Source organism: Heptranchias perlo, chromosome 1, assembly GCF_035084215.1.
Source record: "Heptranchias perlo isolate sHepPer1 chromosome 1, sHepPer1.hap1, whole genome shotgun sequence".
NCBI classification, from domain to species: domain Eukaryota; kingdom Metazoa; phylum Chordata; class Chondrichthyes; order Hexanchiformes; family Hexanchidae; genus Heptranchias; species Heptranchias perlo.
Window position 1 is genome coordinate 96,065,180 of NC_090325.1, and position 15,243 is coordinate 96,080,422.

At 40.2% G+C, this 15,243-nt stretch overlaps 1 protein-coding gene across 1 annotated transcript in view; it reads left to right on the top strand.

Annotated features, from left to right (window-relative positions):
- Positions 1 to 15,243, top strand: part of arap2 (ArfGAP with RhoGAP domain, ankyrin repeat and PH domain 2) — a 332,431-nt gene that overhangs the window by 238,090 nt on the left and 79,098 nt on the right. The window contains exons 20-22 of the mRNA XM_067988973.1: positions 1,628 to 1,791; positions 10,300 to 10,512; positions 13,415 to 13,520. Coding sequence (XP_067845074.1) covers positions 1,628 to 1,791; positions 10,300 to 10,512; positions 13,415 to 13,520 — 483 coding nt within the window. The remainder of the gene's footprint in view (positions 1 to 1,627; positions 1,792 to 10,299; positions 10,513 to 13,414; positions 13,521 to 15,243) is intronic.

A 15,243-nucleotide genomic window follows, 5' to 3' on the forward strand; every position in this document is an offset into this window, starting at 1 on the left:
AATGGCATGATGTCCTGGGACCAGCAGCTCTCAGACTAGTTTAAAATAATGGCCCTCCATGTTCGCAGCAAAGATGCTCTGGAATGGTCACTGAAATTTATGGCACCGAAGTAGCCGAGGATTGAGGGAGATCCCGCCTGTGGACTCCATACCGGCAGGAATTTACAAAAAAATCAATTTAAGATAAACTTATCATTTTTTTGGTTGATACATGATGACATCCTCAACAAAGGATTCTACTTGTGATTTCATCACCGTGGATTTAACTTTCAGTGACATTCTTAAAAAATAATTTGCCCTATCTGTTAATATCTAAACAACAACAACTTGCATTTAATGTAGTAAAACGTCCCAAGGTGCTTCACAGGAGCATTATCAAACAAAATTTGACACCAAGCCACATAAGGAAGTATTAGGACAGGTGAGCAAAAGGTTGGTCAAAGATGCAGGTTTTAAGGAGTATCTTAAAAGAGGGTAGAGAGGTGGAGAGGTTTAGGGAAGGAATTCCAGAGCTTAGGGCCTAGCAGCTGAAGGCATGGCCGCCATTGATGAAGAGATTAAAATCAGGGATGCGCAAGAGGCAAGAATTGGAGGAATGCAGAGATTGCGGAGGGTTGTAGGGCTGTAGAAGGTTACAGAGATAGGGAGGGCAGGGGAGAGGCCATGGAGGGATTTGAAAACAAGGATCAGAATTTTGAGATAGAGGCTTCCCAGACTGGAAGCCAATATAGGTCAGCGATGATGGGAGAACGGGACTTGGTGTGAGTTAGGATACGGGCAGTAGAGTTTTGGATGAGCTCAAATTTATGGAGGGTGGAAGATGGGAAGCCAGCCAGGAGACCATTGGAATAGTCCAGTCTCAGGTAACAAAGGCACGGATGAGGTTTTCAGCAGCAGATGAGCTGAGGCAGGGGTGGAGACGGGTAATGTTACGGAGGTGGAATTTGGCAGTCTTGGTGATGGAGTAGATATGTGGTTGGAAATTCATCTCGGGGTCAAATAGGATACCAAGGTTGCGAACGGTCTGGTTTAACCTCAGACGGTGGCTAGGGTGAGGGATGGAGTTGGTGGCTAGGGAACGGAGTTTGTGGCGGGGACCAAAGACAATGGCTTCGGTCTTCCCAATATTTAGTCGGAGGAAATTTTTGCTAATCAGTACTGGATGTCTGACAAATGAGAGACAGTGGAGGGAGTTGGTGGTGAGGTAGAGCTGGGTGTTGTCAACGTACATGTGGAATCTGACTTTGTGTTTGCGAATGATGTCGCCGAGGGGCAGCATGTAGATGAGAAATAGGAGGGGGCCAATGATAGATCTTTGGGGGACTCCAGAAGGTAACGGTGTGGGAGCGGGAAGAGAAGCCATTATCTGGATAGATAAGAATGGAACCAGGTGAGTGTAGTTCCACCCAGCTGGATGACGGAGGAGAGGCGTTGAAGGAGGATGGTGGCTAAAAAAAAAAAATAGCCTGGCCAAATTACACAGCTGCAATTTCATCAGCAGGTTCAGATGGTTGTTGTATTTTGTTAGCTTAACTCTGTATTGGTGATTCTCCCAAAGTAAGACCGAACAGAACTGGCACAAACGGAACATTGCATCAAGGACTAAAAGTTTGTTCTAACCTTGTAGAACTTTGTACATCCATGGTCATACGAAGTTGGATTTCACAGCCTGGCACGCCGCCATCAGAAAGGCAGCAGGTACAGATGGTAATGCACTACGAGACCAGCAGCTCAGCAAAAATGACATTCCCATCATCGTGGACAGCTGCATAGCGTTTGTTACACAGTATGGTAAGCAAGCTCATTCTACAGAGTGTCACTGCTAGTCACACGGATTTGCTTCCTTAATGCCAAAAGCAATTGCATCCATATGTTTTGTAGTTTTGAAGTATTTAGTTTGACAAATGTGGCAAACCGATTGCAGTAAGCTGTTCCTACTGTGATGGCTGTAAATGGCCAGTTGTATTGTTCCTTTTGGAAATTGAAACACTTTTGCTAGTCAGTTTAATTTCAGTTGTTGAAAGACATGTACCTCTGACATACCAGTGTCCTATTTTCAACTTTCAAAATAAGCCTATTTTTAATGATCTTAACACCTGCAAATAGTTGTAAGTACAACTGGAAAAATAAGCAGAGGTGCATATTTTATTCAGGCCCTTTCCCCAGCCTCTTGTGCTCAGGCCGATGGACACTTTTCCATATCAATAAAATGAGATGGGGAGGTTCCCCTATTGATTTTTATTTGTTATATCTCCAGGCCCACCCCACCTCCCCTCCCCCCACCCCCAAAAAAAGAAATTGCGTGCTCCACTATTACTTTGCACTCCATCTAGTAGCATTATTAAAAGCACATCCACGCCTACCCATTAGGGATAACTGAGCTCAAGTGATCCTTGAGGCAGCAGTTCAAACTCTGTTTCCTTGGCATAAAAATTCAAAGCCCATCCACTGGAACTACTGAAATAAAAACTGAAAATGCTGGAAAAGCTCAGCAAGTCAGGCAGCATCTGTGGAGAAAGAAACAGAGTTGACGTTTCAGGTCGAAGACCTTTCATCAGAACTCTGACTGACGGAAGGTCTTTGACCTGAAGCATTAACTCTGTTCCTTTCTCCACAGGTGCTGCCTCACTTGCTGAGCTTTTCCAGCATTTTCCATTTTTATTTCAGATTTTCAGCATCTGCAGTATTTTGCTTTTCACTCGAACTACTGGTTCTGTTCATATAGGATCTTAATCATTTTGATTTGGTACTCCTCTGCTTAACCAGGGGAGAGATGACCTTCCACCAGAACACTGTGCTGGTGAGGTGGTCTACAGTCTCGTGTGTCAAATTGCTTTTTTCTCCTCCCAGGCTCCTGAGCTTCTGGAGCGTAGCCAGTTTTCCGTGCTTCTGTTTCCAGTGCCTTTATCTCTCACCTCCTGAGCTATTCACACATTCTGTATGTCTTATAAATGTCTTTGGTTTCTTTGATTTCTCTTTATTATGTCTCCTATTGTCTTCTGCTAATATCACTACTGCCATTTAACCACCGTCTGTTTTCCACTCAAGCACTTTACAGGTCATTTTATTTCATCTCTTGTATGTGTGTTTCCCCTCCTCCTTCCCTTTGTTCTGTTCCTTTTTAAATGCTGTTCACCTGTAATATCTTTCAGGTCTGATGAAGGGTCCACACCTGCAATTTTGACTTGTCTTTTCTCTCCATAGATTCTGCCTGAACTGCTGTTTCCACATTTTCTGTTTTAGTTTGACAGATGACTCTGCTGAGTTGAGAAAAAGCAAAAACAAGTGTCTGTATCAAACACTCCCTGCTCATGCATAGAAAAGCCTAGTTACAATGTCGACTTTCCAGTACTCGTGCCTCGACTCTAGCATTGGAAGAGCATGCCCCACTGCACTATTGTGACATTTCCATTTCCCACAGTCTCTGTTTTTACAGCCTCCCTGAGTGTGATTGACAAATTAGAGCTGAGTTATAGGCATTTTTTTGTGCTGTGGACTTGCAGCCACAGGGAATCACATCAAGAATACCCAAACCCTATTCACTTGGGATCCTTAGCTTTGACAATAGCAGCATCTGCATACTGCTAGTACCTACACGGCAGAAATAATGTGCAAGTTTAAAATCGGGTGAAGTAAAATAAAATGATTCAAAGTCGGCCAATAGTTTCTGGAAACAATACAACTAGCAAAGGAGGAACTGGACCTTGATTTCTCTGTTGAAAAGACATTGATTAAAATAATGTATAAATATGTGGCATTTTTTCCCCCAACAAGATTGTGAATTTAATAATAAAAACAAGCATTTGCATTTAAATAAGAAAAAATTATATAACAAAAACAGAAAATTCTGGAAGCACACAGCAGGTCAGTCAGCATCTGTCGAGAGAAAATACAAGTTGACATTTTGGGTGTAGATCCTTCATCAGTATTTGAACATAAGAGGCGGACGGGCATTTTAATACAATCAGAAAAAGAGGAAAAGACAATATATATTGATAGGGAAAGGATTAAAGGAGGGGGTGGCAGTATTGATCAAAGAAACTATTATACCACTGGAAAGGGATGATGTAGTTGAGGGGTCAAAGACAGAATTTATTTGGTTTGAATTAAGGAACAATAGAGGAGCTATTATACTGGGTGTATACTATAGGCCACCAAATTGTAAGAAGGAGATAGAGAAGCAAATTACGGAAAGATGCAAGAAGTACAGAGTAGTCATAATGGAGGACTTGAATTATCCCAATATAGACTGGGACAGTAACAGTGTAAAGGGCAAAGAGAGGGAGGAATTCCTGAAATGTATACAAAAGAACTTTCTGGAACAGTGTGTTTCCAGCTCACTGAGGACTGAAACCATGCTAGATCTAGTTCTGGGGAATGAAGTGGAGCAGGCGGAGCATGTTTCAGTGGGGGAGCATTTGAGGAACAGTGATCATAATATCATCAGGTTCAGAATAGTTATGGAAAAAGACAAGGAACAGTCAAGCGTAAAAATACTTAACTGGAGATGGGCTAATTTCAGTGAGTTATAAAGAGATCTTGCAAAAGTGGATTGGAATCAAAAATTGATAGGCTACACAGTAATTGAACAACGGGGGGCCTTCAAGGTGGAGATGGTTTGGGTACAGAGTAGACACATTCCCATGAGGGGGAAAGGAAGGGCATCCAAAGCTGGAGCTCCCTGGATGATTAACGATATAGAAATTAAAAGGAAACAGGAAAAGGAGGCTTATGACAAATGTAAGGTTCATAATACTGTAGAGAACCAGGCTGAATACAGAAAGTACACAGGAAATCTGAAAAAGGGAATAAGAGGGGCAAAGAGAGAGTATGAGAATAGATTAGTGGCCAACGTAAAAGGGAACCCAAAAATCTTCTATCAACATATAAATAGTAAAAGGGTAGTCAAAGGAAGGGTAGGGCCGATTAGGGACAAAATGGAGATCTTGTGGAGACAGAGGATATTGCTGAGGTACTAAATGAATATTTTACATCGGTCTTCACTAGAGAAGCAGATGCCGCCAATTGTAGCAGTAAAGGAGGAGATAGTAGTGATATTGGATAGGATAAAAATAGATAAAAAGGAGGTACTTAAAAGATTGGCAGTGCTCAAAGCAGAAAAGTCACCCGGCCCAGATTGGATGCAACCTAGGTTAATGAGGGAATTAAAGGTGGAAATTGCAGAGGCTCAGGCCACAATCTTCCAATCCTCCTTAGATATGGGGATGGTGCCAGAGGACTAGAGGATTGCAAATGTTACGCCCCTGTTCAAAAAAGTGGAGAAGGATAAACCCAACAATTACAGGCCAGTCAGCCTAACATCGGTGGTGGGGAAACTTTTAGAGGCAATAATCTGGGACAAAATTAATTGGCACTTGGAAATAAATGAAAGCCAGCATGGATTTGTTAAAGGAAAATCATGTTTGACTTATTTGATTGAGTTCTTTGATGAAGTAACGGAGAGGGTTAATGAGGGTAGTGTGATTGATGTTGTGCATATGGACTTTCAAAAAGCAATTGATAAAGTACCACATAATAGTCTTGTTAGAAAATTTAAAACCCCTGGGGTTCAAGGGACAGTAGCAGCATGGATTCAAAATTGGCTAAGGGACAGAAAACAGAGAGTAGTGGTGAACTGTTTTTCATACTGGGGGGAAGTATATAGTGGTGTTCCCCAGGGGTTGGTATTAGGACCACTGCTCTTTTTGATATATATTAATGCCCTGGTCTTGGGTATAATTTCAAAGTTTGCAGATGACACAAGACTCTGAAATGTGGTAAACAATGTGGAGGACAGTAACAGACTTCAGGAGGACATAGACTGGTGAAATGGGCAGACCCATCGTAGATGAAATTTAATGTGTGAAGTGATACATTTTGGTAGGAAGAATGAGGAGAGGCAATATAAACTAAATGGTACAATTTTAAAGAGGGTGCAGGAACAGAGTCCTGGGGTGTACGTACACAAATCTTTGAAGGTGGCAGGACAAGTTAAGAAGGCTGTTTTTCTTTTAAAGAAAAAAGCGTAAGGAATTCTTGGCTTTACTAATAGAGGCATAGAGTACAAAACCAAGGAAGTTATGCTAAACCTTTATAAAACACTGGTTAGGCCTCAGCTGTGTTCAGTTCTGGCCACCACACTTTAGGAAAGATGTCAAGTCCTTCAAGAGGATGCAGAAGAGATGTACTAGAATGGTACCAGGGATGAGGGACTTGAGTTATGTGGAGAGACTGGAGAAGCTGGAGTTGCTTTCCTTAGAGCAAAGAAAGTTAAGGGAAGATTTGATAGAGATGTTCAAAATCATGAACGGTTTTGATAGAGTAAATAAGGTGAAACTGTTTCCAGTGGCAGAAGGTCGGTAACTAGAGGACACAGAATTAAGGTGAGTGGCAAAGGAACCAGAGGCGACATGAGGAAACTTTTTTTTAACGTAGTGAGTTGTTATGATCTGGAATGCACTGCCTGAATCGGTGGTGGAAGCAGATTCAGTGGTAACTTTCAAAAGGGAATTTGATTAATACTTCAAGGGAAAAAAGTTTACAGGGCTATGGGGAAAGAGCAGGAGAATGGGACTATTTGGTTAGCTCTACCAAAGAGCACAGGCTCGATGGGTCGAATGGCCTCCTTCTGTGCTGTATCATATGATACTAAGAATCAAAAAAAATCATACAAAGCCAGAGAGAAATAATGAGTGAAATAATATAGTATAGTACTTCAGTAATGTAATGAATAGAAATGTTGAGACATTCAAGAAACAAAAGATGTATAAATATCTAACAAAAGGCAAGGCTTGGGGAAATGTGAGAACGTGGGAAAGATTCTGCCTATTCCTAGTTACCTTGAGAAGATGATGATTGGTCTTCTTGAACCACTGCAGTCCTTGTGGTGTTACGTAGAGAATTCCAGAATTTTGACCGAATGACAACGGAGACAGTTGTATCTACATTCAAGTCAGGATAGGTTGCAACTTGGAGGGGAGCTTGGAAATGACTATGTTCTCAATGTTGCTGCTCTTGCTTTTCTTGGTAAAAGGGGTTGCAGGGCTATCAAAATAATCTTTGCAAGTTGCTGCAGTGCATCCTGTAGATAATACATACTGCAGCCACAGTGTAGCAGTAGTGGAGTGGGTGAATATTAAGTTCAGTGGCAAGGGTGCCAATCAAGTGAACTACTCTTTCCTGGATGGTGTTGAGTTTTTGTAGCTGACCCCTGATATGTTTTGTAATTGGTGGAGAGGCTTTGAGACACTTGTCATGGAGCACCTAGCCTCTGCTTTGCTCTTGTAGCCAGGGTGTTGAAATGGCTGGTCCAGTTATACCTCTGGTTAATGGTGACTCCCAGAATGTTGATGATGGGAGACTCGGTGATTGTGGTGTTGTTGAAAATCAGGGAGATGGTTCGGCCTTTTGTTGTTGGAGATGCTCTTTGCCTGGCACTTATGTGACAAGAATTTTATCTGCCATTTGTCAGTTCATGCCTGGATGTTGTCCAAGTCATGTTATAGGCTGGCCTGGGCTGCTTTGCAATTGGAGGAATTGTGAATGGAGCTGAACAATGAATTGTTAATGTACAACTCCACTCTTGACCATATGGCAGACGTAAGATCAATGATGAAACAGCATAGGTGGTTGGGCTGAAGATGCTGCCTTGAGAAACTCTGGCAGTGATTCTCAGGGCTGTGAAGACTGGTCTGCAACAACCACCACCATCTTCTTGCATGTCAGATATGACTCCAACCACCAGAGAGTTTTCCCTTTCACCTAAATTTTTCTAGGACTCCTTGGTGTATAATATCTTATAAATATTTTCCTCTTCTCCCCTGAATGCTTTAAATGCTTATAAATTGGAGCATATCATCCCGTTCCCTTTAGTTGCGAAGGATCTGCATCTGAAACGTTAAATCTTTGGTCCTTCAGGTGCTGACAGATCTGTGTCTTTCAGCATTTTCCCATTTATTTTTCCTTTCTCATGATTTACATTATTTTTTCTTTATATTTATACACATTGACCTCTTGCTGGAGTAGAGTTCCATGGGCATCAGACTCCCAATGGTTCTTCACCCAAGTGGCCAATCTTCATGTGTAAGCCTAGACGCTGAGTGTTGACAAGGTATTTGACTGTGAGGAGCCAAGCCTGATCATCAACCTCACCTGATGTCCACATATGCACTATCGACGAGACGGTGGATAGCAATCAGGAGCATGAACCTTGGCTAATTTTCTCTTTCCTAACCCAGGGGCACTGAAGCTGATTCCAGCACTTCTATCATAGCTGAAATAGACTGGGATTTGAACCTGAGAACATCCTGGTCTGTAGTGTTCAGTGACTCACTGCCTTAACTATTTGAGCTTATGGAAGAATCACTTTGTGAAATTTTGGTACTATAGAAGGAGGCACAAATATATGTTGGCTTAATATATTGATAGAAAGATTTAAAAGCACAGAAATGAGATCATAGTTGCAAGCCAGTATTAAACTTGATTCAGGAACGGACCGTGCCATTATCCTGTTGTCCTGAAGAGTAGATTACTGTGTGCTGCCAATAATAAACTGTTACCCTTCCTGTTACAAGAATGGTGAAAAATGAAATAACCAGTACAACAGGAATCTTTTCACCTCATGAATCGATCCACTCAATGCCACGTGTGCTATTTTGTGTAACTCCTTATGTGAAAGTAAGCAGATGAGGTAGGTTTGTGTCCAAGCACAATCAAGTGTTTACTATATCAATAGGATTTTTATTTTTCATTCCTCATTGTTGGAGAACAGTAGATTCAGTTGGGATTAATAGTTAATTTTAAGATATTTCCTATTTAGCCTAAATGTGCCCAAAGTTGCATGTAGGTAAGGTCTACAGCATAGAATTGTAAAGGGGAAGCTTGGGACTCTTCAGCAAAAGTATTTTTTGTATGTATGTGATTTACATATGAGTGGATTTTGCTTCAATATGTGATGATATTTGTATATTTCTTTTAAGAATGTAATTGCTTTGTTTGACAGTATAAATAAGGCTTGGGCACAATTATATCGATAATCTCACTTACACATTGGAGAATAATACACGAGGGAGTCTGATTATGGCAAATTGTCTCAATCAACCGGGAGCATACATCACGTCAGATTGTGGCAAGGCTGCCGGCTTGTGGAAATGGAGCATTCTGTCATTCTTGTTTGGTGGATAGGGATCAGGGTGCTAGGTGAGACTGGCCTCATTCAACTCAACTGGAATTGTACCTCCTACTAGCTGGTCAATAAATGTCTCATCCTTGTGGATGGAGGATGATGCACGAAAGTGAGTTTCCTTGAGGAAAAGGTGGAGAGGAACAAAATATAAAGTTCATAAAATCTGATTGTGTTCCAGACTATTGCCTAATCGTTTGAAAAGGTAACTGGATATGCTTATACATTCAGGTTACTTCTGCAACCCTTGTGGCAGTATTTCAGTCTTTATAATGAGTTGGTGTTTATTCTCTCATAGCCTATCACTCCAGTCAAATATTAGCTCTTCAAGCTGTGTGGACTAATCACTCGCTATGCAAATTTATTTTACTGCTGCGAAATGAAGCCAAAAGGCTGAAGCTCATAGTGCAGGACACTCCCAATGGCTGAAAAGAAAAGAGTACGATTACAAAGGCTAAATAAATCAGGATGTGATGATTAGATAATAAGTTTGGGGTTTCAAGAGAGGTAGAATGACCTTCAGTTGGGCATTTGATTATCAGTGGTCACTTCATATTGTTATCATTCAGAGGCCAGTAATCTTCTATTGTCTGGTATTGCTATGGAACATAGGCATCGGTAAAAATTCTTTTTAACCTTGGGGTAAAATCCTGTGTGTGATTGACTGAAAAATAGCCACTTGGTAGAGGATAATTTTTACTGCCTTCATTATCAATGAAGTAGTTGTGCAATGGAACAGCCACATCAAACAAGTCACACATCAGTTTGTTACCTGTTTTGATACTCCCAAAAAGATCAAAAATTTACATTTTTATTGTGCCCAGAAGTATAGATTTAAATTAAAGTGAGAAAATACATCCCTCTCAAATTACAGAAGTGATTCCTAAATGTATGCATTGATGCGCTCATATTTGATGCTGGGTATTTTAGCACAATTCTGTAGCTCTTAGGGCATTATCTTCACCACTTGGACTTATGAATGCACTCGTGTTGTGAGCCTTTATTTAACACAAACATTTTCAGATTTCTGTTGAATGGAGACTTTGGTCCCTCTTAAATAAAGTAGAACTGTATTTTGTGTGTGTGTGTTTAATGAAGTATAATTTATTTATCATTAGGGCTTGGCTGTGAAGGAATTTACCAAAAAAACGGCACACCATCACGAGTTAACCTGCTTCTGGATCAATTTAGAAAAGATGCCAGAAATGTGAAGCTGAGAATTGGGGAACATCAGCTAGGTGATGTAGCAGATGTGATGAAGAAATTCCTGTTCGAAATAGATGATGCTCTACTCACCAAGGAATTATACCCATACTGGTTGTCTGCACTAGGTAATGTAAAACGTTTGTGTACCTTGTGATTCTTACCTTTTGTTCTTAATGTAAACATAATTAATGATGTCTTATTCTAGCAAGAGGTCGAAACATCTTAATGGGTCTTACAGATCCGTTCCATCACCAAAATCAGTGATAGACTGGATCTGTATGTCTCGGTACAAATATTATTAGTCATCTGTCCTAAATTCCACCAGTTGCCTCAGACGCATTGGACGCCTACATGAAGACTTTCAAACCTTCTTTCTTCAACATCATCTGGCTCAGCTGGCTCCGATATGCTGCAGCAAAATTCTTCTCTTTCTCCTTTACCCGTACCCCACCCCCTCACCTACCAGCCACCACTGAGACAGACATTCCAGTTGTGTCAACACGCAGTGGCCACCCGCCCAAAATATAGAAACTCGCTGACCAGAAATTTTGAGCAGATGTGGGATCTGGACCAGGCAGAAATCCCAACCCTACCCCACAACACCTCAAGCACTGTAGCAGCCTGCCAGGAACTTCTTGGTTTTCATGTCTTAATAAAATTTGATTTATCTTTAAAAACCTCTATACCAAGGTTACTTTTGTTATCTGTTATACAGTCAATATTTGCTTAAATTACTTACTTGTACACCAGGATCGGAAAATCCTAGACATGTAGTTTCTCTATAGGCGCTTCTGGGAACAGAGAAAAGAAAAAAAAATCCCTTTAATGCACTCGCTAAAATTTCATTTATTTCCATCTATGAGTACCTTATTTTCAGATGTTCATGTGACACTCAAATTCTATATTTTTTGTTGTAAAGTAGGTGGTAAACTCTTGAGGTATACAAGTTGGCAAGTTACGTAGATATTGTCAGTATATCAGATAATAAAAATGACCTTTATATGGATGGGTTTTTTTTAAACATGATTTTTCTTTAGATATTATTTTTCTCTTGCCCCATTAAATACCTGAATAGTGTGTCAAGTTTCCAGGCTTCTGCAGGAGCTGCTGTTAAGCTGACACCAAGACAATGTGCGAGAATAGCATGAATTGACTGGGCTATTCTTTTTTCCCCCCTCCTTACCGCTATTCATCATTATTACAGACCAATCATCCAGCTGGTATCAGGAACTATTCTTTGGGGAAGCTGAGGGAGAAGATATAGGAGAGACTGCATCCTACTATGGAAGAATTAATTAGTCAGTCCACTGATGGCCATCGCCAGAACACTGCACTTTATTCTTTAGTACACTTGCACACCAGTAAAGCAGTTACTTGATTTACCTGGTTTATGTGCTACACCAGTAGCAAGTAGCATCAGACATGATTCTAATGTAACATAAATATATCAGACAGGTCTTTGTGTTATTGCATTTACTGGCTTTTGTCTGGCCAGTTTGAATAGATAACTACGTTCTGCAGTCTGCACCTCATTAATTCTAGTCAGTCTCTGACACCTGAGCAATTGCAATTTTGCACTTTGCAACAGAGCATTACCTTCATTACTTGTAATATACCTACAGCTAGTGACTCATTTAGAATTTTTGAAGTTAAATATTAGAACTTTCCATCTTTCAGCATAGTAACTCATTCCTGTTTTCTATATTTTATAGATATAATTCTAACTTTCCAAAAGGTTTCAAATAAAAAATAATGTTTCAGGAAAAGGGTCACTTTAAATGATATCACCATGGTAACAATAGCATCCAGGAATGTCATTTTTAATAACTAGTAGTCTCTGCGATTTTTAATTTTGCCACTCTGTTGGAAGATTGTTAGCAGCTTTTGCTTTTATAAGTTACATGATTTGACCTCCACAATCAAGTAGTGTTTGACTTGGTTTCATTTATTGCTATCTAAATGACTGCACAATAACTTTGAAATACATTTTGCAGCCATATCACTAATCAAACCAAATCTCAGATGTTTTCAAAAAGGTTTTCAAAATATTGGATTATCTACTAATTTTCCACTTGAGCTGAGAAAAGTGAAATAATGTTTCAATTATGTCACGACATACACTAATTAAAGTTTTGTTGATGCAAAGCAGAATTTTTTTCTATAAATGTCGTAAGACTCTGCAAGCTACTTTTGATAAAGAAACATCAATACATTTTCTAATCTTGTCCTAAAGTCAAGAAACAAAGTGCTTCTTTCAACAAATAACTTGACACATTTAAACTTCAGAGAAAGATGGATAGTCCTGAAATGGTTAAACTTTTAGCAAAATTGACGTTTAGCAATGTCACATACATAGGCTTTGTGATTTTAAATTCAACCCCTTTATGTTCTCTTTTATCTGCACAACACACCATATTCACTCCATCATGTCTTCCATCTATTTTAGCTTCTTTCATCACAGCAAAAAAATATATATTCATCCCAACCCTAGCGTTTTAATGCATCTCATTTTCAAATCCAAATACATCATGAATTTATGTTTGCATATTTCTTGTGGGTATTTTAAGTTTGTAATTTTAGGAAAGGTTGCAACAAAGTAAGATACAAACCCCAAACCACAAATCACAATGAATTCCATAAATCATAAAGCCCCAGAGTGCAAAGGTATTTCATATGTGCTCAGTGAGCTGCTGGATGAATTCACTGAAAGCTGAATTGCATAAAAGTTTTTTGTTTGTTTAGGGGAGATTGGATATTAACTCCCTGTAGAATTCTGTAAGCGGAACTTTCCATGCCGTAAAGTGCTTAATATCTCATTAAAATGAGTTCAGCTGGAGCCCATGAGAGAACACACAACTCCCAGCAACCTGCTATCTTATGTCACGAAGGGCACCGCTCCATAATATATATATATAATATCTATATATATATATAGTTACACAATTCACTCGTGTTGAGTCCATTTGATGTATTGCTTTTTTGTGAACTTTCTGACTGTGCTTAACTCTTATGATCTTTTGTCACCAGATGTACAAGATGAAAAGGAGCGACTGGAAAAGTACAGAATGTTAATACAAACATTACCACGTGTCAATAGGGTTACTCTTGCAGCACTGATTGGTCACCTCTACAGGTGTGTAAAATTAGTTTTTTTTCTGTAGCTTTCAGCACAAACAATATCTGCCCTTATTGTCCATATTTAAGCTTATCCATGCCCTAAATAAATATACGTGGAAAAGGTCTGTTCTTCTGAGGAATAGGCATGATTTAGAAGGCACTTTTCAATAGAATACGGCGATGGTTAACAGGTAATTTCTGGTCAGTAATTTATACAGTTTGTTCATGCCGTCGGTGCTCTTCTCAAGATGGTGACTGGAAAATCTGAGGGCTTAGCTCTTTACATAATTTACACAGTCTCCGTTTATTGCCAATATCACTAGTTGAGTCACGATGCCGTCTCCATATTAGGATCTATCCAATCCCATTTGTTTAGAGAATGCTTGGTCAGAACAGAAGTAGAAAATAATCATGTTTGGATGAGTGTCCAGGAATGAAAAAGATCGCTATTAAATCCATGAAGTAGCTCCGTGACTGAGCCCATGGCTGACATCACCTATGTAAGGAGTCTTACAACACCAGGTTAGAGTCCAACAGCTTTATTTGAAATCACAAGCTTTCGGAGCTTTCCTCCTTCGTCAGGTGAGTGACTCACCTGACGAAGGAGGAAAGCTCCGAAAGCTTGTGATTTCAAATAAAGCTGTTGGACTCTAACCTGGTGTTGTAAGACTCCTTACATTTGTCCACCCCAGTCCATCACCGGCATCTCCACATCATGACATCACCTAAGCAGTGCTCTGCCTTTGTTCCGATTTGAAATAGCAGATTTCAATGAGATTTGATGAGGATTTTTATTCATTTCCTTTCATTTTCTCTCATCCTCTCCTGAAGGCAATGACTGATGCTGTGATGTAGAGTCCTGAATGCCTGCAGCCCTCCAGTGACAGTTTTCATGTCTGAGCTCAGGTAGTGGATGTGAAAAGACTTAATTTGTAGGAAGCATCACAGCCAACCCCCATCCTGTCCTTAACCGCCATGCACTTTCAGCAGAAGCACTTAACGAGGGCAACCCTGAAGATTTTTCTTTTGAGAATTGAGGCTGATTGTACTGCCACCCCTCAACTCCCCCAACCCCCAGTGAGATCAACTAAACCTGTCCCGCTCAAGGGTCAAACCTGGGATTTTTGCGATCTTGATAGCTCATTCCCATACCATGATTTTGTTTTCTCCAATGAGTCATCGAATTGAAATGGAGGTTTTTCATCTTTTCAAAATCTGTTCTTGGGAAGCTACATGAAAATCTCTGTATTAGCTACACCAGCATGAAAATCATGTCCACAATTAGGCAGTGCTTCCCCCTTTCCCAAAAGTAATGTTCTCTCATAAAAATGGCAGACTTGGTCGTTCACTTTTTGATGTAGACTATTGATTCCTTCTATATTGGGTGAGCAAGAAACTTTACTTGCATATTTATATGTGTCCATCTACACAGTTATATATTTGTAAGTGTTCCTCTGGGCTAGTGCTAATGACTGTCAAGTCCTCTGCTCTCCAATGAACGTGCAACACATCCTTGGAGTCTGGAGGGAGCATTATACTGGATTGGTGCCTGACTCAACAAGCTGTAGCAAGGGCCCATCTGCATGGAGGTTGAAGAAACTGGTAGAGTGTGCTGCACAGACAGGCAGATTCAATGAAAGTTCAGTGGGAGGAACTGGACTCCACAGCATGTTACCTGGCTAATGGTAAGGCAGTAGGCCAGGACAATGTTCATACCCAAACTGCTAAAAGCTGCTCAA